General features: G+C 41.2%; 1 protein-coding gene across 1 annotated transcript in view; it reads left to right on the top strand.

Annotated features, from left to right (window-relative positions):
- The window catches only part of LOC111265950 (guanine nucleotide exchange factor DBS), a 155,049-nt gene extending 130,187 nt beyond the window's left edge, over window positions 1–24,862 (top strand). The window contains exons 8-22 of the mRNA XM_086970739.1: window positions 2,684–2,813; window positions 3,279–3,525; window positions 3,782–3,950; window positions 4,116–4,315; window positions 5,334–5,523; window positions 13,197–13,427; window positions 14,762–14,841; window positions 15,790–15,996; window positions 16,845–16,989; window positions 17,196–17,504; window positions 17,672–17,875; window positions 18,216–18,463; window positions 18,864–19,341; window positions 19,848–20,031; window positions 20,495–24,862. Coding sequence (XP_086826865.1) covers window positions 2,684–2,813; window positions 3,279–3,525; window positions 3,782–3,950; window positions 4,116–4,315; window positions 5,334–5,523; window positions 13,197–13,427; window positions 14,762–14,841; window positions 15,790–15,996; window positions 16,845–16,989; window positions 17,196–17,504; window positions 17,672–17,875; window positions 18,216–18,463; window positions 18,864–19,341; window positions 19,848–20,031; window positions 20,495–20,595 — 3,123 coding nt within the window. The 3' untranslated portion in view covers window positions 20,596–24,862. The remainder of the gene's footprint in view (window positions 1–2,683; window positions 2,814–3,278; window positions 3,526–3,781; window positions 3,951–4,115; window positions 4,316–5,333; window positions 5,524–13,196; window positions 13,428–14,761; window positions 14,842–15,789; window positions 15,997–16,844; window positions 16,990–17,195; window positions 17,505–17,671; window positions 17,876–18,215; window positions 18,464–18,863; window positions 19,342–19,847; window positions 20,032–20,494) is intronic.
- Window positions 24,863–24,868: the final 6 nt, after the last annotated feature.

The following is a 24,868-nucleotide window of genomic DNA, read 5'->3' as shown; positions in this document are numbered from 1 at the left end:
CTAATCTCTACCCGGACACACTAACATTGAGGTGTTGCGAAGTATAATTCAATCCTTTGTCGTATATCATTATGTATGCGAACAGCCGTACATGATCGCATGGTGGTGATTTTTTGCTTGGGCGGATCACTATGTGCTCAGCAGAACTTAGCTGCATAGGGAACGTATGGTCAATCTATAAAACCATCTTGAGTCCATGGAAAACAACACAATAATGCTACGTAGCTATTTCAAAAAACTAACAGGACACCGGGTACAATTGTTAAAGTACAGCCTAAAAGAGGACTGCTAGGACAGTAGGCTTGTTTAGCGTTTGAATTCATGGCTTCCATCTAACCGAATCTGGTCGCGTATTGCTGTTAACTAACAGGCTCAAGTAGGAAAAGCGATTCTTTGTAACCTAAATTTATAAGGAAATCAAGCTGTCAGTGAATAACGTTGTCATCACCTATCATAGAACGCTAAAACAGAGCTTTGGCTATCGCAGAACCTGGTTCTACAAAACAATTCTTCTAGGAATGATGAGGGTAAAAAGAAGGACCCTAGAATCAAAACGTATTGTCACTGTGAAAGCCTGCGGCGGGTTGACTGGTAAATGCATGAGAGCCAAAATCGACTCATTTCACAGTTATGTTACAAAGAAAACAAACACTTACGTTAAACGTTAAAAAGACAAACGTTAAAAAGATATAACAATTTGTGACGTACATGCTCGAGACGTATTATCGGGAAAAGATTGCTTTCGCATCGGAATTTTCGATGTGAAACATGCTGCAACAAGACATTGTTGAAATTAAGCAAGACCGACCCATTAGCAGCCATGATTTTACCAAAGAACTAGACATATATTATTGGACAGTTTCAAGGGATGGAAACAAGCCATTTTCGCTAGAAGGCGAAGCTCGATATTTGGGGACGACACGAATCAACGCAGACGAATTCCCTCAACCGTACGTACGTACGTCCGTCCGTCCGTCCGCTGAATTCGACAAAAACGTAAGGGTATCGAGCCATTTCTAACGCGGTGAATCACGGGTGCTGAATAATAGAAAGTACCTAACAAATAAGTAGAATTTGTGCTCTACAATTTATGGCAGAGCCCATATTGACACCAAAGAAGATGGTTCGGTAAGAGTAGATTAGGCTACATGTTAGCACAGTTGATCCGGGCCGCTACTGTCAACAACTAACGAGCCTACCGTAAGCCAATGAACAGAAATTGACCAGAACTAGGAAACAGAAGAGGTGTTGATCCATCCATTCATCCAATAGTTCTTAGAATTCATGCAGGGATGCTGAAATCATTTGTCACAATTTTCCTCTTAGAAACATCATGAGCTCCACAGGTAGTGGCGTTATATTCTTGCCATAAAATTGGCAGAAAGTCATCGATCCAAATGGTGAATATTTTATTTAGTAATATTAACATTGTAACAGATATACTAAAGCTATGTTTTGATTTTGCCTCAAGAAACGGTCAATACCTTGTTGACAGAATGATATAAAGAATATAATATAATAATATATAAAGAAAACGAATATATATATCCTTTTTCTTTACTTGACTAGTTTTTTTGATAACAAGGAACGATGTGTGTACCTGCTAAGCTAAAACGTTCGCCCAAAAATAACATAATGGCATAGCAGACGGTACGGTGAGGCGGGTACGTCAGAAATTTCAGTCAAGTTAAAAAAGAGTTTCAGTATTTTAGCATCGTGGCTACTAATGGACACTGTCATATTCCTTGTTTTTCTACTTCGATTGCTGCGTATCGCTAGACCACTGTAGGCTTATAGTGGTAGTAAATCTTAATGGTCGCAACGACGCCACCCGTGCCCTAACCGCGTTGCTTGCATACAGACATATGCGACGCTACGAGACCAAAAATTGCCTCGTTTGCAGTACGAAATGCCACGGCAGGTGGGCTAAGCGTACCGCCAGTAGCTATGAATACACCATGACGCGACCTGTATAGTAGCAGATACCTAAGTCGAGGCAGCGATGCCCGCTCAATATCGACCAGGCGTCGTAACAAGCAGATGGAAAACGAAAGTCGGATCTAGTGAAGGCAAAGGCTTTAATATGTTCTGCCAACCTATCACCTAGTTCTCTGCAGTATGGACGGGCAGCTCGGAAGCAATATGGGCTTTGAGTAAGCAGGTGATGGAGACGTGTATCCGAAAGAAAAAGGTAACTGATAACCATGCCCAGCAAAACGCCACTAGCTAGGGCGAGAACATAGAACCCGGGCTAAAAGAAGAAGGGCTAAGGGAAGGATTAACTGAAATATTAATCGAAACAAGTATGACAGGACGCGCACAGAAGTGGGTACGGTCATAGATGCGAATTTGAGCAGGGAGGATGCATAAAGTACGAAGCTCATGTGAACTTAGGAAAGTAAGCAACAAAGCAAAATGGTGGGTATAGGTCGGATTAGTCTTCTGTCAATTCTTGCCATGGCACAACCGTAGGACGGATAGCTTACAAGTCTGGAAGAAGTAAATAGAAAGCGATTTGTCATGATGATAGGACAAGCTTTTACTCCCCTTTTCGATGGCTATTTGCTAGGCAAACAATGTTTTACTACATCTAAATACAAAGTTCCAGCCATATATATAGATTTCTTGAAGTTCTGAAATTTTGGTTAGCCTTTTTTATTTTTCTCTACTGTGAACTTCGTAGGCTGTAGAGAAGTACTCAATGTTCCTGGCAGAACTCACCGCCTCGATCCGGGAAGTGTCACGTCAGTTCCAGGAGACAGAACTTCCAAACGATGCCGACACAACGTATAATTTACTCCAGGATCAGGGCGGTATGCAGTACCTAACATTCTGCAGATTCACTAGCTAAAAATATATTCTCATAGGTATTTTATTATTCATTTCGATACGCATAGCATAAAAAGTATGGTACTTATTATTGACACTGAGATCACCGCGAACCCTTAGGACTCGAATAAGGCTAGTCCTTAGTGATGAAAGTATAGCATATAGGTAATATGGCAGTACAGGTTGTAGTTCGCTGCTTCAGTTTACGTGTTCAAAAAAGTACGATACGGCCAATTCAGTCGTGTAGAATACGACATACGTTCCTTTCTTGCAATTTCATTCCTATAGCTTGTATAAAACTTCACGGAGCAGACATTTCATGGGAATGATCCAGTGAAGTGGTAAGATATTTAGCACGAGAACCAGATAACCCGTTATCAGATAAAAAACCTGAGCAGTTACTTCCGTGTCTTGAATAATATCTCTTGTGAAAAAAATAACTTTTACAGGGGAGTACCAATGCCTGAAGGATTCTTTACTATCGGCGGCGCAACGAGGCAAGGATCTTCTAGCAAAAGTAAGAGTTCAGCCTCCCGAGGTGATTCCGTACAATGCGTTGGACATCGAAGACGCCCGCCAGCGACAACAGCGCCAACGTAGGCTCAATGGTAACGAGAACATAGTTCGTCAAATGATGGCCGAAATCGCCCAACATGAAAGGGACCTTGACTCATTTTGGCTCCTGCACAAGGAACGGTTAGTGTCAGCAGCCGACATAGCTCATTAATAGCGTAATCTTCATATTTACACTTAAGATATAGGAAGATGTTTAACGGAACATTATTTCCTCTGAATCAAAGTTCTTCAATCGTCTAGTTAGCGTATTTGATTTACTGACACATGAACTAATGACTCGATTTTGTATTGCCGACATTACCAAGATATCAGTGGTCCACGAGCGATTAAGTTTGATTGATTTGAGTGATTCTCATTATAAAATCCTGCGTTTCAGATTAAATCAGTGCCTCCAGCTGCGGCGATTTGAAACGCAATTCAAAGAGGTACACATGAACATGGCTGCCAATATCCGCGACGTCCGCGATATGGTCGAGCTTGGGGATTGCGTCACGAGGGTTGACACACTTCTTTCGGAGCTTGAACACTTCCATAAGATAGCCGAGGTGAATAGCTATATTTTATTCTATAGCCATGCAATGGGAGCAAAGACCTACCGCTTGTCCAGAAATCAAAACGTACTTCTCCTGACCAGTATTGTTTAAAAACACATCGTCTTTGAGACATATACACGTTGCTGTTAATCATTGCCATTGGCTGATTATTTGCAGGACGACCTGGAAAAGGCAGACCACCTTCAGCGGATCGGTTCTCGACTGTTGGAAGGCGGCCATTACGCAATGGACTCGATCGAGCCGAAATGCGTCGAGCTGAAGCGGTTATGCCTCGAGTTTAAAGACAGCTATCAACGTCGAAGAGAAAAACTTGTCAGATACAGAAACCTTCAGGAAAGAATCGAAAGAGCCAATAGGTGAGATACAAATCGGCAAGAGTCTACCCTATCCCTGAAGTAGCTTGAATATAGAATGATTAACAATGATATCAAGATCGCGACCTGTTGTAATGGTCGAAACAAGTAATGTTAGGTAGGTAAATAGATAAATTTCAGGGCAAAGGGGTAATAAGTCGCAGTAGTTGTACTACAGAAGCAACAGCTGATCGATCCGCAACGAATTATCCCATCGACTGCAGACGGTGGCCATTACTAGCCAATGATTGTATCCGAGTGCGCCTGCAAGCTAATAATGCATCAGACATTCGTGAAAAACCTCATCCTAAAGGTCTTTCTGTGCGATGTAAAGATCTATCTACCGGCAACATACATTCGTTAGCAGTTTTAACAGCTACAGTGGGAGGTGACTTGTGTGAATATGGTTCCCGATAGCCTGATAGACGGCATAAAGTCCAGTTCTTTTCAAGGAGACAAAGAACTGTTCATAGGCACCCGGTGTTATTGAGTGCCTGTGTGCTGGCCTGGCTGTGTGTCCTTTTTGGTGTTTAAAGCGTTGACGTTTTGCCTAGCAGTCCCGATCGTCTTGCTCTCTAACACGGGCCCAGTCTAGAAATCGTTATAGCTCCCTTTGGGCTGCATTAGACTTGTAATTTGGCATCTCAACATTGCCTTCAGAAGCATTCTTACTCCATTTCGGTTTTTCCCTTTTGTCTTGGCCCTAGCTCCGTTCGAATCAGTAATACCGATACGGAAAAACACAGGTTACAAACATACGAAGTGTAGGGAGCAGCCTGGAAGCAGTCGCCTCGAAATCGGGTTAGGTGCAATAGAGCGCAACAGCAGCAGAGATAATAAACATCGCCCAAGGCTGCTATATTTACCTAACCAATTAAAAACGTACAGATTTACGTACTTCTCGTTACCCAACGTTAGTAATTGTTTTTCTGAATAAAACCCACTGAGCTGCCGAGTGTTCCATGCCATAATAGAAGATACGGTGTCTTTGAAACTTATTCTAACCGGCGGTTCTCATCAGATGGTGTACCGAGGGAATCGAGTTACTGGCTGGTCTCCACATTGACAAGTGCAGTTCGCCCGATTTCGCAAAAAAAGCACTTGAAGATCTAAATCGCTATCTGGAAACAGTGAAAGAGTTTCAAATGGGTGAAGATGACGAGTACTTCGAAGATTTTATCAACAACGAAACTCGGCCACTCTTGCAACAGGTTAGTCTTCGTTCAGTTATTTGTCTTACTACCTAATCTAGATTTATTAAAGTTATAAATTACATCTGACACTGCGCGATGTTATGTTTTCAATCACTACTTCAATCTTAATAACGAATGGTGGTAAAGAACCATGTCTGCGCCTGGATTCGCACCGGACCCATAGATTTCAGTTGTATTGTTACATCTTGTATAAGACTCGATTGGTTTAGTTGTAGGACTTTTTGTTTATGTTTAAAATTATGAAATGAGTTCAAAGTCAATTATTCTCGTTCAGGGTTCAAATATTGTAAATTTCGGGAACATAAGAGAGAGCAATTAAGAATTAGTCAGTTATGGCCTTGACATAACTGAGTCCAACTTGAGCCTCACGCTCGGCCTACATGAATTAGACTTTATCCAGTCCTAATTAAAAAGTCTTGCTAAGCCGGCTTTATTCACAGATGTAAGTTGAATTATAATAGATTGATTTGTCATTACTCATAGGCAGTTATGGCTGCTAGAGAGCGCACGTCCATATATGGCCGACTTGGCTATGCAATGCGTGGGTCTCGGTGATATAGTCGTCTCAAGTTTGAAATGGCGTCGCAATTGATACATCTTGATGACATGCATGACCGCAGTCTTACCGAGCCTTTTACTTGTGTTGGCGCCTTCGCAGGGATAGCAGGTATTGATCGCTCACATGTCATACGTTTCCCTGGGGATACATTATTAACGATACAGCTGTTGAATCCCTCGATGCCTATACTAGTTGATGCAAGGATGCCAACAGAGGTAACAGCAGATGCTTATAAGCACCATGATCATCTTTTGGGCTGACTAGGAAAAAATCTACAGGCGTGCGCAAATGAAGGGATGAATTTCAATATACAAATGATCCGACACTAAGAGGATCAAGTCAACGGGCCCTGCTCTGTGATTTCTATAAGTGCTTCTGTTTACGATACAATGTATCTTTTCCAAAAATTCGTTTATTCTTCCCTATCATTCTAGTGGCTGTTTTATCAGAATGACTGGTACTTGCCAGGGTGAGCGAGTGCTCACAGTCTATCGTAAATTCGCCAGAATTTTTTGGTTTGAATTCGAGGACACGTTTGAATATTAAACTTACCATACGTCTAGTCTATGTTCGAATCCGAGCATATAAACAATTGGTTTTGCTATTGAAGACGCCAGCCATTTGAAGCAATGCTTGATGGCGGCAAACGATCGAAACGTTATTTTAATCCTGAATTAGTCAGGAGAAATACATAGAAGGTTTTTAAGTGCTGGCTCTCATCTACATGTGGGCCGGATAATGATTTGAATTGCTAATTTTAATAGATAAAATTGCGTAGTGGGTCAGAGTAGGCTTGGGAAGAAGAAGAAATTTTGTAACAGGATGAGACTACAGTGGTGTAAAAGTTGATACATAGCCAAAGTGAATTATGCCAAGTTCATTTGATTTTAATTTTCAACTTTATGACTTTGTTGACCTTTGTATGTACAGACCCAAAAACTGCAAAGTTGTTGCTTTCATGCTTTAGATAATAGCTGACATGCAGAACTTCGGCATGATGTACAGCCACGCTAAAACCGATGGTAATTTTTACGATATTGCAAGTATAGCACTGCGTGGACTTTCTGCTGAAAAGAGTAACTGAATTGTATTCTCTCGAGCAGCTTAGATGATATAGATCGATTCTATTTTTCTTCAAGCAACTTGTGTTTGCAAAGATCCAAATCAGCACAAAGCCTATCAAAGGTTCACGTGACCTAGAAATAGTCATATCTTCATAAGAATAGGCACTAGTCGGTACTACTTCTCCGTTTTCTTTGCATTAATTGAAAAAAGCTAGGGCGCTCCACTTGGCTCGTTAATAAAAGCAAAGGATGATTTACGCCATCCCCCTGATTGTGTAGAGGTAACGTTTAAAATGCTAGAAACCTGTGAAACGATTTGTGATCGACACTTCGATCTTCCATTAAAAATGCGAATAGTAGCAGGGAAGGTAATGGTGAAGACAATCCTCATATCTCCATATTCTCCTGATCCGCCTCTCCAAATTGCTCGTATCGCGCCCTTCCCATTTTGAAGAAAGAAGCCCCTGAAAAAATGCCAGTCAGTAGGGAAAATGTTTATTAATTAGAAAAAAAAAAAAATACTAATATGTCAAGAGGTTTTTCTGAACAGAGCATATCCCTAAATAAATCGGTAAACAAAACGATAATTTTTCTTATTATTAATTTCTTACTAATTTTCCAAATTATTTTTTATGACAAATAATAATGCGATCGTTTGTTGACAGTAAATTAAAAATCTAAAATTAGTCGTATCTATTCCGACATCATAGGTTACTATTTAATTCATGTTCACTCCAAGTTGGATGAACATACTAAACATTTATTTTAAAGGACTTTGTCTTTACTTAATTGTCAATCCATAGACAATCGACTTATAAAGATCATTTATTTTTTGCGTACTTGGTTTTTATTCTCTAGACTATTCCGGTAAGTGACTAGGGTATCGTTGAGTCACCTTCATAGGCACTATTGATATATTTATAAAATCAAATATGTACTCGGGACCCTGGTTTAGGTATCCCTCCTTCCATTAAGGGAAATAAGATTTTCTTAATGCGTGGATTTGCCAAGAGACGCGCAAAACAGCTCGCGGCTACAACAGGTAATTTCAACATGAGGCATGATCAGCTAGGTATATTTATACAAGGATAGAAGATAAGGCCTTTAAAAGAAAACATAATTCGTTGCTTTGTCCAGTTGAAGTTTTTCGCTCGCTTTCGCGTATTTAGTTGATCCCAGCAGAATACCAGCCGTTATGAGAAGCGATCGAAGCGAACTTACCCACGATAGCGTTTCGCAATACGGCGAAGTATCTTGGGGAAATATCTGTTGGAAGTTTACCCGACAATGCTGGGTCTAACTTAGCGGTGATGTCGCTATTCCCAGACTCGACGCAGCCTATAAAACGGAGTAAAAGTGGCACGTTTGCGAATTACCGATAAAAGTTAACTCGGATCGCCGTTGAGGTCTTACAACTAATGGCAGTCGCTCTCTTAGGGCCCTTAAAAAGAGGCAGCTGCTACAAACAGCTTGCACGCAGCTGCCTTACAGATATGCAAGGTATGGCGGCAGTGGCAAGATCTGTAGCGTCGTATTATGCCGTAGAGGGATACTTGGCTTATGACATACGATCTCTTTTGGAAGCTCCTCGGTAATTGTGTTTCCCAAGGGCCCAACGAATCAAACCCAAGGCGCCCGATGCAGGCCTTTCCGTGCTCTTGGTACAATCTTGTCGGCCAGCTACGTGCTATCTTTAGTAACTCTTTTGACACACCTCTTAGGCTTAGCTGAGTCGAATGTCAACCCGGGCGATACTTTCTAGTTAGTCTAGCAATTCATTAGTCTGCTCAGTATCGCATACATAGGGCAAACTACCCTACTGCTAATGTTAAAATGAAGCTCTTCGACTGATCATCATGGCCACTGGTTTTAGCCTTCCATTCAAACGTGAGAAACAATTCAAAATATATATATTCACAGTTCCCTCAATGACAATGGAAAATTTATGAAATATCCAAACCTAAAAGTAGCTTTGTTTCTCTAATTAGACTTAAAGTTGGATTTTTTAGTCGAAGGAACTCCTTTCGATTTCTTTGTAGGGTGCCCATAAGATAGTAATAAGCTAACGGTAACCGAGTGACAACTTTGGATCGAATTGCAATAAGAGCAAGGAAGTTAAGCAACGCGAACATATTGAACATGGGAGTCAGCGTTCTAAAGTATCGATGCTGGGTAAAGCAAGGAGACGAGTTACAGGGAATAAAGTAGCACAACTAGATAACGTGATAGCTCGAATGGCCTATTTCAGCTTTACAGAATCAGGATTATGACTAATCAGTGGCCAAAAGATAACTACTGTGGTGAGTTCGGGTTCTTCAAAATAAAATATACGCTTTCAGTTCAGGTCGCATAAGTTTAACTCGTTTAAGTCGCGTAACTCTTAAGAAGAGTTACGTTAGGAAAAGTAACGGTAAGACGTTGCGGATACGCCAGTCCGGTGCGTAAGTTCCATGTGACTCGTGGTACGAGAAGTGAATACAGACGTTAGGGAGCCCAATGGCCCTTAGGAACAGATAAAAGATCGTGTATCTTGTTCATACTGAGTGAAACAAGGATGCATGGGGGTGATTCGTCTTATAGTTCCATTATTAAACATCTTAATAATGATCATTTGCCTAACTTTTCTTCACCGAAATGGTAGTTGTCATTTTCTGCCCCTTTATATTATCTCAGTTGAACCTTTTAGTACTACCATGACTTTTAGCAACATTTATATTGAAAACTTCGTACATCTTCAACGCGTTACTCAGTGGTTATTCGGTTAAGTGACAATAAGTCAGTAAGAAATATTATCGTTCGACTGAGCCTCGACCAAATTGTTATTCTAAGTAATAAACATGATAACTGTAAGATGTTTAAAAAGGAACACTTTTGCGTATTGTAGATAAAGGTATATAGAATCGCTATTGTTACGGACCGACCGGCCGTAGGTGTACAAAAGGAATAGATCAAACGGTAATTTCGGAATGATTTTAGCAAGAGTATTCAGAGTAGCGCAGAAAGCAATTCTCCGCTGAAACTTTCTTTGCCTTCGCGTATGACGAGAACGACAGGTTGACGACTGCACAGTTACGTTTAAGAGAGAGAGCTTGTTTCGCCTACAGTCAACAACTTATCCCCTCGTCCTAATGTTCTGATAGCTTCGAAAAGTTGTCGAAGTTTATTCTACAGACTAGCCGGCGCTTGTTTATGTGTATAGTCCCCATCCTTTGACGTGGAACTCGATTCTTCCAATTGGCTATTGGTATCGGTGACACTACAGCAAATGAGATATAGATGCCATGTAGCCAAAGGACAACGGATGTGGATAGTTGCTTTTAAACATTTTTTTACTAACCAATTTTCCATCGCATCCCCTGTTGAGGGCCATCTACTGCTAACTTTCTCTATATTCGATTCGGAAGGGCAGCGGGATATTCGTTTCAGGCCCGGTTCTCTCACAATATGTGCTTAGCACCTTCGTAAACGCTGAGCTACTTCATTTTGTTAGTGCACCACAAACGGTGCACTATGGAGGCCGCTAGCTAATTCCGGGATTGCCTTCGTTTCCCAATGCACGCGCCGTCACTGCTCAATTCTTGAGTTACTTTGCAATTGTGCTTATTATGGTTGCTACTTTCATTGAAGTAAACAAGCGATTATTATGTAGGTGATGGAAAAAAACTGTCAAAGGAGATCTCTGGACGGATACAGGAGTCGGAGGGGACGCTAAAGCGCATCGGCCGCAATGCATAGAGAGAGGAATTAATGGACGGCGAAGAAATTGACAAGAAACTGAGTCGTCGTGTTTTTTTTTAACCTGTTTTCCGATTCCCTACTTTAGTCGGTTTCGTTTTGGTACTACAGCCGTTTCTGCCGGTGCTGTTGCTTTTATCAAAGCTGAAATTTCCGAACGGTGTACATGTCTTGGCTCTGATTCCCGCAAAAACTTTCTCTGATTATACAAGCACCATATTGTTTGAATGGGCTGAATACGACGTTACCCAAGAATCCTCCATTTTGCCATTGCAAAGAAGCAAAGTCGCCGAAGAAAATGACTGAGCTTATCAAGCTAATTGAATCTACTATCGCTTGCCTTGAGCAGCCAACCCAGAAAGATCAGATGGACCCAGAAGTCCTTAGCAGTCGCCGGCGCCAAGAAAGCAAGAACAAAACAGAGGAATTAGTTCGTTTGTCAGACATGCAGACTTTAATCCATTCGGAGCATTGCCAGTCAGAAGAATCGTCATTAATCCAACGGTCACTGCTACAATACGTGGGGCTTTCACCATGGAAGAAGGGTAGGGCCGCAGGAGAACAATGAGTAGTAGCGGAATGAGAAAGGAGGGTAGTACGACAAACACACGCCGGTGTCGCAGGCTATCCGATCGTGAGACTTGTCGGGACTTTCGGTCCACTAACCTAACTTTACCTAGCAAGGGTCTTTTCAGCTAGCCGAGCCAGCTAGTTTGGGGTACTCGATGCTGATACAAAGCCGGAGTCTACTGCGTTGTGGCAAGTGTAAGATAAGCCTTAAAATTCCCCCTAATTTGTCTGCCTTTTTTAATTGGAAAGTTTCAAGGTTTTGACGGGAACGGTCACGCGAGCAGCAGCCGGTAATCTTTTACCTTTCCTCCTCTGTATGGTACAGTCGGAGCAAACCGGCCATCTTTCCTACGATTGCGCTAGCTCTTAATCTCAACTTTGGCGACGATCCCTCGAGGCAGGAAATGCACCTGTGAGAGCACGATTGTCTCCAGGGATCGTATATCTTTACGTCCTACTCGGGTCACCAAAAAGCTTCTTAGTAACTGTTGCTAGAGCCCGACTATGCATTTCTCTACGTATCTGAAAACACCAGTTTTTCAATTGTCAGACCAGATACAATGAGCACAATTTCCAATTCAGCTTATCCAACTGATGTTGTCCAAACATGTGCATATCTTTTGTCCGATCAAGTTTTGTGTCGGAAGTAACAGTCAAGGTGACTTGATCAAAAGTCACCTTGACTGTTACTCACACAGAAACTATATTATATCTATCAACAGTACTTTGCCTGAAAGTATTAACAATAGTAACATTTTGCGGCTCATATCGACGTCTGCTATTGGAAGTATACTAAACAATGTGAATGTGGCTGCGTTTATCTTATTATTGAGTGCGCATCAGTTAATACCCGGCATAATATCGAATCGGACACCCCTCAAGGTACATGAGCTTGCGGATTTAATTTAATTTATTATTATATTTAAATAATTTAATTTAAGATAATATCAATATACGGCTAGTTACTTGTTTCGCGTTATGAAATTTCGAATTGTAAAGCTTCCAACGAAATAATTTCTAACGAGAAAAACTTTAGCATCGAGGCTACGGATAACTTCCACATACGCTGGCGACCCTTCTTTGGTAAGTGTTGGAGGAGGCTGAGGCCTGCATGGTCGACCCGACGAGACTTGTATGAAAAAGAGTGAGAGGAGAAGGCGGTTAGCACTAAACACAAAGACATTGTTAAAGAGGCAGCGAGGTAAAAAGTTGACGTCAATCACTTCCCCAAGGATATGGGAACAAGGCAGCTTCGAGAGACGATAAGGAAATTAGGCGCTAAGCGCAGCTCATCTCTGTAAAGAGGGGGGTCTGTTGAAGGCTGTTGTGAGGTTGACCTGATTACTCAACGTCTTGTTTTATGCAATCTTAATCACTTTAAATCATATCGGGCGCGTCGTAACTATAAAAACGATGTTGATATTTAGAGCTATCATAGACTATGCGATGGATATTAATGGGCAACATTGTTAATGGGATAGTTAAGCACGCAAAAGCAACTGTCATGTGCACGAGCTCCCATTTCAAATAATTCTCAATTTTCCACTCTAAGTATCACGCCGTTGGGTACTCTGTGAAGCACATTCTGTGAATCAGTAACGTGTTCTATCTTTGTTGTTCGTTCTAGCCTAATAAACTTGTGAAGTCGCTAAGCCCAGAGAAGTACGTTTAATCACACACTGTTTTTATTGTTGTTTATTTCGCTTGTGCCATTTTTAAATTCGTGGTGCTGTCTGACACAGGTACTGAAGCGCATAGATGACGTTCGAATGATGTGCATCAATAGGCAAGCCTCTTTTCGAAAGCTTGCGGCTAGTCGGCCCGCCCCGAAGTCTACTGCCGCCGAAACGCCAGCATATTCTGGTAGTGACATCGCAAGCAACACAGCAACTAAGGACAGCAGCAAGGACGTAAAGAAGGATTCGGAACAAGGCAGTCCAACGTCGTCAACACGTTCATCTCTCAAAAGCAAGGTGCATAGAGCCTTCTCGCTGTCTGTCCTCTCGCTTGATTCATGGAGGCCTCGAAGGCGACATTCAACCTAACAAAAAACAGATCGAGGACAAAAACAATTCATTGATCCCCTTCCCTCCCGGCTCTGTTGAACTGAGCCTTCAATCACTGAGGTTATGTGTTGTTGTTAATATGTTTCTGTATATCACGGATCAATAAACTGAAGAGCGTCGCCACTTTATTGATCACGCAACTCTAATAAAACGAACCCACGTTTGAAGTGATAGATAGAAATTGCAAAATTTCAAACTTACTAACGCCTTACTTACTAGTATACATGATTTATTTATTGGTTGGCGATACTTCCGCTATTTTTCGTCCTTATTCGTATTTATAAACAATTTATACACAAATGATTCTGTCAGACGTTTATTAAGCATTCATTGTCACTACCTATCATCTTTTTTTGTTTATCACGTTTATCTGCACGGTCCCTTCTGCGTAATAAACTTGTAGTCCTAGTATATCATAGCGAGCTACCTCAACGTAAAGCAGGTATATTTTAGATTATAGGATAATTGCCGTAGTTCCCATCGATGTAAGATGAACAAACTTTGCTACTGGAGATGATCATAGAGCATTTTTCACTGTGGCTTCACGAAGTTACTTACTTTCCTGCCTGCTGATCTACAGTAACTTGTGAGACCCTGAAACTTCACGAACATGAAGCGGCGATCATTGTTTGATGGCATAAAATTTGTTACATACGACATAAATGATAAAAAATCGTATTTGTATAATAAAGACATGACAGTTTTATTATTTGTTATTTGTGTTGCGTTTTGCTCATTTTACATTGACATCTATGCTCATATGGATATTAGCTGTTGTTTGTATTATATGTATGTGTCAATCAGTCTATGTGGTGTTCAGATGATAAAACAGCAGGTGAGTTCTTGGTCAACTGGCTTTACTAAATTAGTTAATAACATCAATCAGTTTCATCTGTAACCCATCTAACGCCACTTACCCACATCTAATAACCCACATGCACTTCAACCCAGTATCGTGGTAAGGTTTCACCGCCATCGTTGTCAACGTTCTCAACGTTATGTTGCTAAACTAATTTATACATTTCGCTTGTCATTTCGTTACCTGGTTTTGATCATTATGGCACTGGAAACTGTTAAGGTAACCTGGGCAAATGTGTAGCAAAACTCGTACATGGCCACATTCAGCTATTACTTCATGACATATTGTACTACGTCATGAAGTAATAGCTAGAATTACTAAGACACAGTAGAGGCATTCGCTAATATTTGCTTGATACTTGTTCATTGATTCGACTTTTCAGATTGAGGTGCAGCTGCCGCTGGAAATTTCATGCGCCTCACTCACCTCACCGACCGAGAAGCTTAAAGATGATAAACGGGGGTAACTACCAAACTAACAACTTGTGCCTGTGTTTCCTATAGACGACTAATAAAATTTTGCCCCCCACAGAAGTTACAAGGGACGCGTTTCACGATGTTCTACAATATACACTTTACTTGAATATATGAAATTGAGTTGCCAAAGGACTCTATACATACAATACCAATATGCATTCATATAGGTGAGATTTAATGTCGAGCATCTATGCCAGTCTAACGAGAGCCTTAAAATGAGCTTAGCCCATATGGACCTCAATGGTGCGTTTGATTTTCTTAGATCAGTGATATTTGTGGCGTCCTAAAATGCAGCTTGAGGCTCTTCTTAACATGCGTAGTATTACATCTGTGGTTGTTCAATGTGCCCAAATGCCAGCTTATTTGGTTTTTTATAAAATCAAGTATCAAGGGTTCGTTAGTTTATCCATTTGAAGTTCCATGCCGATTGATTCAACGAGGCACCCTCGAAAACAGAACAGAATCAATTTGTTCAAAAAAGAAATTAAACAACATTGTATGTCTATGCATCGTTGTATGCATTATTATAGAATTTACGCATATACAGTTTTATCGGTGTGCTTATCAAATTAGACGATCATATGAACACATATTGTCATTGAAGTTAAACTTACGTTTACAACTTTTCACATATATGTAGGATGATTTCAAGTAGCACCATTGTTAATTCATGTCTTTTGCTATACGTTTCGTAATCAGCCTAGTTAGCGTTCGCTCAGGTTTGCAGGCTTAGGTTTTTGCTGGACTGAATAGAGGGCTGATATAGAGCAACTTCCTCGTAACAACTTTTGACTTAATCGTTCCCTTGGTTCTAATATAATTTTCCATGCAAATATACTGCTTCTTCTCGCTGCTGTTTGAGCATGCTTCAGACGTTTCTTGCTATAAAAAACGTTCTGTTCTGTTGTACTTTAATGTTGAAACGCTTTTACAGTCACGTCATGCAAGAGCTAATTGAAACGGAGAAGAGTTATGTAGCAGAGCTGAATTCAGTCGTCGAGGGCTACCAGAAACAAATGTCAAATGCTGAACTCAAGCCGCTAATTCCTCCACCGCTTGTGAATCGTGCAGATGTGCTTTTTGGCAACATGGCAGACATACTTGCCTTCCACCGTGATGTGTTCCTCGGCGACCTTCAAGGGTAAGTTCGTTTCAGTGGTCAGCAATTAAAATTGGCAGATACAACCAATCAACTACAGCAGTCAATAACGAATATTAAGCCAATTTTATCTGGGTTGAGATAAAATTCACGAGACGACACACAACCTCAGGTGGGTAGCCATAAACAAGATATCTATTGAAAAAATTCGAAAAATCTAAATAATTAGAAAATGCTCCGTACAAAGGAAAAAAGAGACGCTGTTGTATTTGAAGTACAAATTCACCACTAAACATAGGCCAACCATTGTCTAGGCGATAAGTATCTCAACAAGTCATATTATCAAGCGATACATGTTAAAATAGTAGGGTTGCAAAGAAAATTCACTGTGAAACACCACAGTGTTTATTTCGGGGACAATAGGTAAATATGTTATTTATTTAGCCCTCGTAACTTTTCGCGAGTGTCCGCCAGAATTAGGTGTGCCGTCTTGCCAAAAAGAAACAAACTTCATATTGAAGAAGTTTTCTAATCACGTGTTGACTTTTCGATCCGAGTTGAGCGTAAGGCCGTAAAAATAAACTTGAAAGGAAATTACCCAATCAACAAAAAAGGTAAAAAAAAATAGAATATGGACGGTCCAACAAAACCTCCTATTCGAAGTCTAGAATGACGGGCGGCTTTGACAATGTTCGCCTATCTTGTTGCATATTACTTGTATCATCGTCGTTTCCGATTGCCAGCTCACTCCCAAGTCGACAGGGCCAGTGAAAGTATGACTGGTAAGAAAGCCGAGTCCGACTTCTGCAACGTTTGTTACTCTCAACATTAATTTGATTAGGAACTTCCTATAGAGAAATAATTTCAATGAGTAACCTTTCATATTACAGGTGCCAGACAACACCTGAGCAGGTGGGACAATGTTTCGTACAGCGAAGCGAGGAATTTCATCAATTGTATAGTGTCTATTGCATGAATAAGCCCCGTTCCGAAGCGCTTAGAGCGCAATGCGCCAATGACGATGCCTTCTTCAAGGTAGGCATCCACAATCAGTATAGCTTTTATATATATACGAGTACGTAAATCGCTAGTACCTTGTCCTTAATCTCCTCTGATTTATGTTATGAACATTTTGATAAATGCGGTTTGAGAGATGATGGAATTTCAAGCTGATTGTCAGATTTATCCTGCTATTGTCACCATATGTTGTCATATGATGATTATGATTTGCACCTTTTCAGGAGTGCCAACGAAGACTTCAGCACAAGTTGCCCCTTGATGCGTATCTGTTGAAACCGGTACAGCGTATAACTAAATACCAGTTATTGCTCAAGGATCTACTTAAATACGCGACACTACGAGTTGCTCATGGAGACGACGCTTCACTACGAGATTCGGAGTCTAACCCTGCAGCTTCAATCCCCGTGTTGCCGGGTCTTCAGCACGCGTCCGCGAGTACACAACAGCTGCAACAAGCCGTAGACACGATGCTCGACGTGCTTCGACACGTGAACGACTCTATGCATCAAGTTTCTATCACAGGCTTTCATGTACGTACAATACATATTGTATAGTTGATTATGTAAGTTTTTTTTTAGCTAAAACAACGATTGAACGACGTTTGCTTGGTCTTCTAAATCTAACCTATGGAAATACTGTTTAACTAGATAACGCCATTTGACCAGTATTCGTCCCTGTTGCTGACGTTCGCTTTCAGGGCTCCTTGTCTGATTATGGGAAGTTGTTATTACAAGGGCCGTTCAATGTCTGGATGGAAGAAAAAAAGAGAGAACGGTCAGTGAAAGATTTGAGATTTAAACCTTCGCGAAGGTACATTTTTCTCTACGAGCAGTTGGTTCTTTTCACCAAGAGGCAAGGACGAGATGAGAACCTATCCTATGCATTTAAAAACGCTCTCAAGGTATGTTTTTTGTTTAGTTTACAGGGGAGGATTATCCTAAATCTGAAACTGTCTGAGCAATACCGTTTCCCTATCCAAAATGATGTCATTCCTATCAAAACGTTGTGTACATTTTTTCCTTTTTTCACATGAAAATTTTGCCGGTTCGGGTAGACGCCTCATACGGTCATAAGATATTTACTCCAAGGAAAAGCATATTTTGTGTAATAGAAGTGATGACTTCTCGAATTGCAATTACGTCCCATACATAATTTACTATTTAAAATATATTCCCGGAAGCCTGAACAGGGTCCTCATTGAGCCTTACTGTATTCAATTTCTTTATTTTATATCGTTTCAGACATCTCAGATAGGTCTAACTGAGAACTTGAAAGGACGTGGTGATAAGCGCAAATTCGAGGTATGGCTACACGGTCGGTCGCAGGTGTTTACTATCCAGGCACCAACAGCGGAGGTTAAGGAACAATGGCTACGAGCTCTCAAAGGCGTCCTGTTGCATCAATTCGAGCTACTCAAAGACGAAAATTCACGAAAATACATTGAATTATCTTCGTACATTTCTACCCGACCAATAATACAACACCATCGGTACATAGCCTCAAATCGTAGATGAATTAAGGAGTGAGAGAAAAATTGAGAGCTGGTTTCTATATAAAATGTAATAAATCAGGAGCAATAGTTAGTCACTATCTCATAACAGAAAAATTATTAGATATTTCTATTACGTTTTTTTTTTACGGATATCTATCTTTTATAAGAGCTACGATATTATCCACTCTTGTATCTAGTATCTATCTCCCCCCCCCCCCAGGTAAATAAGGCAGGTGCAACATTTTCGATCAATACTCTTCTGGATACGTGCGCTTACTTAGCAAGCCCTTCAACAACAATGACATTTCTAATATTTGCGATCTCTTCTGTTCTTTCCATCTTCCTGTGCGTCCTTCCGTCGTGTTTTTTATCCTTTTTTTTTTTTCTTACAACTTAGACCGATGCGACACAACACGATCGGTGGGCCTAATTCAACAAGTGGAGTTCCAGGTCACCTGGCCTTCTCCGCTCTTGGCGGCTGGGAGCGGCATCATTCGCTACAGAGCACTCCCATCTCAACGCCGACAGCTTCACTTGGTCTCGGTGAGCATTATTCTTCTAATTCGTCACTGTCCGCCTTGCCGAACTTCACATTCAACCTACAATCGTCAGCCGACTGTCGAGCGATACCCGGCTGTGAGGGGCCCCAGCAGAAAAGTCCGCTGGGCCGACGCGCGACTCTGCCAGCTCTACGGCGAAGGGCCGATTCGGACGTTGAGGACGGCTGGTCAACTGATGATCTCCGCTCCGACGAGGATGATGATGAGGAGCTGTTTGTACCACCCTCGCAGGTGGGGCATTTATACTTAGCCCTTGGCGATTACTCAGCAGTTGACGTTGGTGAAGCGTCGCTATGCGAAGGACAGACCGTACAGGTACATAATACGTTCTCGTTTTTAATTATCTATCTTGAAAGATAAATGCATAGCAACCTATAGATGGTTAACTATGGAAATTACGAAATATACGAGTTGTGTATGTAATAGTATGTTTATTGGCGATGTAACATGGCTAGTGGGTCTGTCAAAGCTTGGCAACCTGCATATTTTTCATTTACGTGTTTCAAAAACGGTATCATACATAAAAGGCTGTATGTTATCATACATTTTTTAACAAAATGTATGAAGTCAATTATACGTTTCAATTTTATTTCGTACTAGCTGCCGTATTAAGTTATATTTATTCGTTTATGAATTTTACTGAAGTCAGCGTACCCAACAAGCCGATGCTGACATTTAGAGCGCGTCACTAATTTATCGCTCTTGCATTACGTCACGATTGAACCAAGACACTGATTAAATTCCGATGTCTGATTAGGGTCGTATGATATATTAATACGTAAACTCAAGTAAATTGTCTATAATTGATATGTTCGATTTAGGTTATGCGAGTGGGATGTGCCGGATGGTGGTACGTGCGGGGCGTGGACCAGACCTTAGAAGGCTGGGTACCAGCCTCATATTTAGGGGCAGTTGCTACAACGGGGGGCGCGAACACAGCCATTGGAGCGACAAACTGCAGAGTCCCGATAAACACTCGCTCATCACCTTCGATAAGTAGCCAAGGTATGTCGCTCTTTAGGTAATAGTTCAGCTGATCAAGCAAGTGAGTGCAGAATTGCCGATCTTCGCTCGATATAATCAATTCCTATTTTCCTAAAAACGTCTTTATTGACCATGACCATTTGTTGGAACAGTTCTTTGCGTAATATACAGTGCTCCTGTAATCGCTTCAGCTAAACAGCATTACGTAGTACTTTATATACTTTGTATAATCATCGTCCAATCACCTCATCCAGATCTAACGAATAATTTACCTTTAGCTTAAATCCCAGAACCGGGACCGAACTCAAACAGGGTGTAGCTACATGTTAGTTAATCTTTGAACTTATAAAAGTTCAAGCTAATTCTCTGCACATAGTTTATAGATCTCATTTATAGATTTCCTGTTTCCCCATTCGTTCGATGCGCCTATTAAAGCAATATATATATATATATATATATAAAACTTATCAAGAACTTATTTCAGATTCGGGTTGTGGTGTGGGCCCGTCGGGGCCGGGTCTTCGGCACACTTATAGTAGAAACAGTGTTGCAAGTAACCTGAGCACTACTTCATTGGACCCGTAACTTACCTTCTCGTATACGGAATTGTCGGGGGACGCAGCCGCAGCGCGCATCGGCCAACTAATGACCACAAGCAAAAATGCAACTTTTCAGCAAACGACGATGATTAAATAATGTCATCTTCTGCTGTTGCTACTACAGCCATCGTCTCCGTCGCCGCCAGTGAGAAAAGAAGAAAGCAGACAGCTATGGGGACGAACGAACGACAAGATACACCAAACAAGATTCTAGATCAACCTTAGCGGAAGGCAGTGTCGCATCGTGGTTCTAATAGATAGCCAGTGGAAGTGAGCCCGCTAACTAGCAAACAGGCCAAAATTCAACAAAGGATCCGCTTCTAGCTAGCAGAGAAAAGAAAACAAACGTTGCGGTAGCCATCTCACACCACTCCCATCATACTGCAGAATCACTGGTATCACACCACAGATAGATAATTCTATCACGATGCAAACTGTGACACCACATCCAGTTATCAGTCCGCTTTTGCAGCCATCCACACAGATGCTGTAGAAGTTTTCCATAAAGAAGTCCTTCAATCCGAATTGGCTTTTGTCCTCAGGGTGAGTTAGGTAATTATTGCTGACGTCGCCACTACTATTATTTTATATAATAACAGGCTGCCAGTTCTCATAAGTTAGCTTGTCTACAAAGAAACTAGCTGATGTTTACGCTCGATGAGGATTCAGGCCACCCCCATGACAGCCGACCCATTAAGTACTGTAGAGTCTTTTATATATATATATATATACAATTTGATGTAGAAACTGGCCTACCTCGACAGATGTGCGCCAAAACATGTTACTTTTATGTTTACACTGTTTACGTGGGTACAGTATAATGTGATTCGTTGTGTTCTTCCGCTAACAGAATGTGTGTGACCGCTTATTTTTGCCGGCCACCTGCACAGACCTGTCGCACTGTCGTAACTTAGATGAACATCGAACCGTTTAGCTTTAGCTAAGCACGTACGTTGACTACATCAAACTCGTACTGTCCCCAACCTCAGTCGTAGGCAGTGCCGTCAACATCGCTGATTCAATCCCCATTTTTTCAGCAAACTGAAGAGGTACTGAAGGCCCTTCTTATCAATGTGCGAAAAAACATACGCTATCCATGCCGACAACACGCTCACGCTAAATTCACCGACCACACAGTGAAGTTCAAAAACAAAAAAACGGAAAAAAAGCGAAAGAGGCGCCATGTTCCTTTGCTCAAACGTTTTACTGGCGTTGGCGATGTAGCGCCAGCGCTTCATGAGCGCTCACAAGTGCCATCGATCGACAGCTTCAATACAACTCTATCAGTAGTACCATTGATATCACAATACTCAAACTAATTATTCATAATAGAATGCATAAAGTACAGGCGGCAGTTCACGAGTCCGAGAGTTCCCATAGCAAATAAATTCAAGAGATACATATAGTAGCGTCCTCCGTGTTAAAGACCAATATATATGTATATATATCTATATAAAGACACCACTGCACCACTCATCATGATGAACTCGCATCTCCCATTGTTGGCGCCGCCACCTCTTCGCGTCGTTTAACGTTTTACCGATAGACATCGTTAATATGATGCACGCTATTAAGGCGCTCAATGTGTCTAGCTACGGAAATCGATGCTAGTTCGATGGCAACCAAGACTGCCGGCGTAATAGTGTATGACCCCGCTATAGAACAATTCTTATCAATGAGAATTACTACAGATTATTATGTGGTTCACCATTCGTTCACGGGTTAATATAGCCTGATATACTGGTGACAGGCAGGCCGGGGGTAGGCGATGACTGGGCTACATTCCGAGACCGGGTTATGAAGTTCTGCTGCGGCAACTGGGCATCCCATGCCCATCCTCCACTGATAAAGCAAGGTGATCACGACCTGCCCAATGCGCGAAGTTGCTTCGATACCGGAGTAATGTTGATAGCCGCTGTCATTTTCATTATGAAGTGCGGCCGCCGATGGCGCTCATGTGCCATTGGGTCTTTGTCCCTTCTTCCCTAGACCATTTTCTAGTACCTTCTCATACAATTTCTCTGACTGTCCTTATAAAGAAGAAATTATTTACTTGCATAGTTCTGTTTTACGTATTATCGATAACGAAGACGCTCGTTTTTGCCCAACGTTTCGATAGTCACCAGCTGGAGTAAGTGACAGATAATAACGTGTATTGGTAAAATTTTTTGGTTCATGTGAAGACTTTCTTTTTTCCGCAAATCCATTACGCTAGAAATACGCCAGTAGCAATTATCTTCACGTATACTTCGCAGAGTCATCGTCTACAACCATATAAGCACATAGCGCGAGAAACTTCTTTTCTACACATAAGTTCTCTGATGGTGAGATATAGATAAAGCTGAATTAAAAAAAAAACATACGGATACTTCGTCCTTATTACTACCATACAGTAACTACATACAAGTTTATTGGGCTTGATAGACGATGCGTAAGATTGAAACAACAACAATCTAAGAACAGGAACTTGTAGCAGAAGTGAACCAGTGGCCGGAAGTCACCGGCCATATCGGAGGGAAGAGGCATGCCTATTCGACATTGAGAGAGAGAGACGGTAAAATGGACGGCCAGAAACATATTTCCAATGGCGTTTGATGCCCCAAGGAGCATTTGGCATTTTACCACGCACCTACAGGCCATAAAGGGCGGCCTCAATTCTTATCAATGTGTCCAATTCATTGCAAATGCCACCTCTATTTTTATGATTTTTGACTACTCGTCAATCGTATCTTAGGAGCGACACAGCCCCGTAGCATCGTTGCTGCTGGCTTTAGCACCATGCGAAAATGTTATAATACTTGACAAATAGAACAAGTCAAGCGAATTTGTCTAACTAATACGCAGAGTAATTCCTTTTTACTCGGGCGTGAGCCAATTTCCAACACATTCATTATACACTAGACCTATAAAAACCTAACCAATCTATATTCTACCAATGCGAAGTTCTAGAAGACGCAGGCCACAATGCCTCCTTTCGAGACACAAACCAGCCGACCTACTATCCAGACCTGTCCAGAACAGTAATGAATTGTACTAATGATAAACACAGATCGACGTCAGACGTCTATCGTTCCGTATAACTGCTACTATCGCAATGCAATTGTAATTGTGACTATGTCTATATATAGTCACTTCTACAAACAGATCTCAGCGCACCCTTTACAACCTTCACTCACTCTGTTTTACTAATAATGAATCGAAACGTGAGATATCCATCCATTCCATTTTTATCTAGGCTTCAGCATAACACAATACTCGAGTATGTTACAGGTCTGATCGTGCAACATGAACTTACCTGGTGTGGCGTGCTGAAACCCCGTATGTACGACGGCACTATTACACCGAGCTTCTCTAGTGAATTTTCATGTAATATTTATATTATAGTAAGATATTTATATCTTGTTAGCTTTTTTTACCATTCCAGCTTCGACAACATCAGAATAGAATAAATCATAGAGAAACGAAATTGAAATTGACTGTATCCAGGCTCGTTTCCGCTTGCCTGACTGACAACGATATAAATCTTATCACGTATGGGATATTTCTACCCTGAAAGCGATGTTGTCTACGGCTGACTGTGACTATTATTGTACAATAAAGGACCAGAAATAATTACCTCCACCTTAAACTATATAACTCAATAGCACTTACAACAATATAAATAGGATATATTTAGCTAACATGCTCTGAATTTACCGTGGTAACACGACTTATTAATAACAACGCCAAGGATAGCAATAAACATTAGGCCTGTTATCCAGTGAGTGATAAATGATCTATTTACTCCGCAGTGCAGAAGGTGCAAATCAGTGGGGGCAAAACAGGGTGAAATGTGGTAATTCGTCCTAGCGATCAGTCGAATAGAGATCTTCCTAATGGAAAGTGTACGGACGTTGTCAGAAGCAGGGCGACTTACAAAATCGTGTACGCCCTTAGGTAGCAGTGATTGTGATGTAAAAATACGACAAAAATTAGGTTTTTCCCTTTTAGCGTAAAATTTCCGGAGGGCAATTGATGTTTCCCGTCGCTCGATTGTAATTTAGAATATTGTCTAAAACCTTATACTATAATAGAGTAAATGAAAAAGCAGACCGAACTGCATGAATTTTGGTCACTGAGTAGAGCATTCGTAATGAGTGAGCACTGCCTATCGAGGTCCTTCTCTCAGGCGTTCGCGATGCTTTACCTATTACGAAACGACTCACCGGCACGTACTGTTTGCCTAAGAACGATATACCTTATTCTATACATGAGAGCAT

Source organism: Varroa jacobsoni, unplaced genomic scaffold (genome assembly GCF_002532875.2).
Source record: "Varroa jacobsoni isolate VJ856 unplaced genomic scaffold, vjacob_1.0 scaffold_1031, whole genome shotgun sequence".
NCBI lineage: Eukaryota > Metazoa > Arthropoda > Arachnida > Mesostigmata > Varroidae > Varroa > Varroa jacobsoni.
Note: the sequence above shows the minus strand (reverse complement) of the source record. Positions and strands in the feature narration are given on the sequence as shown.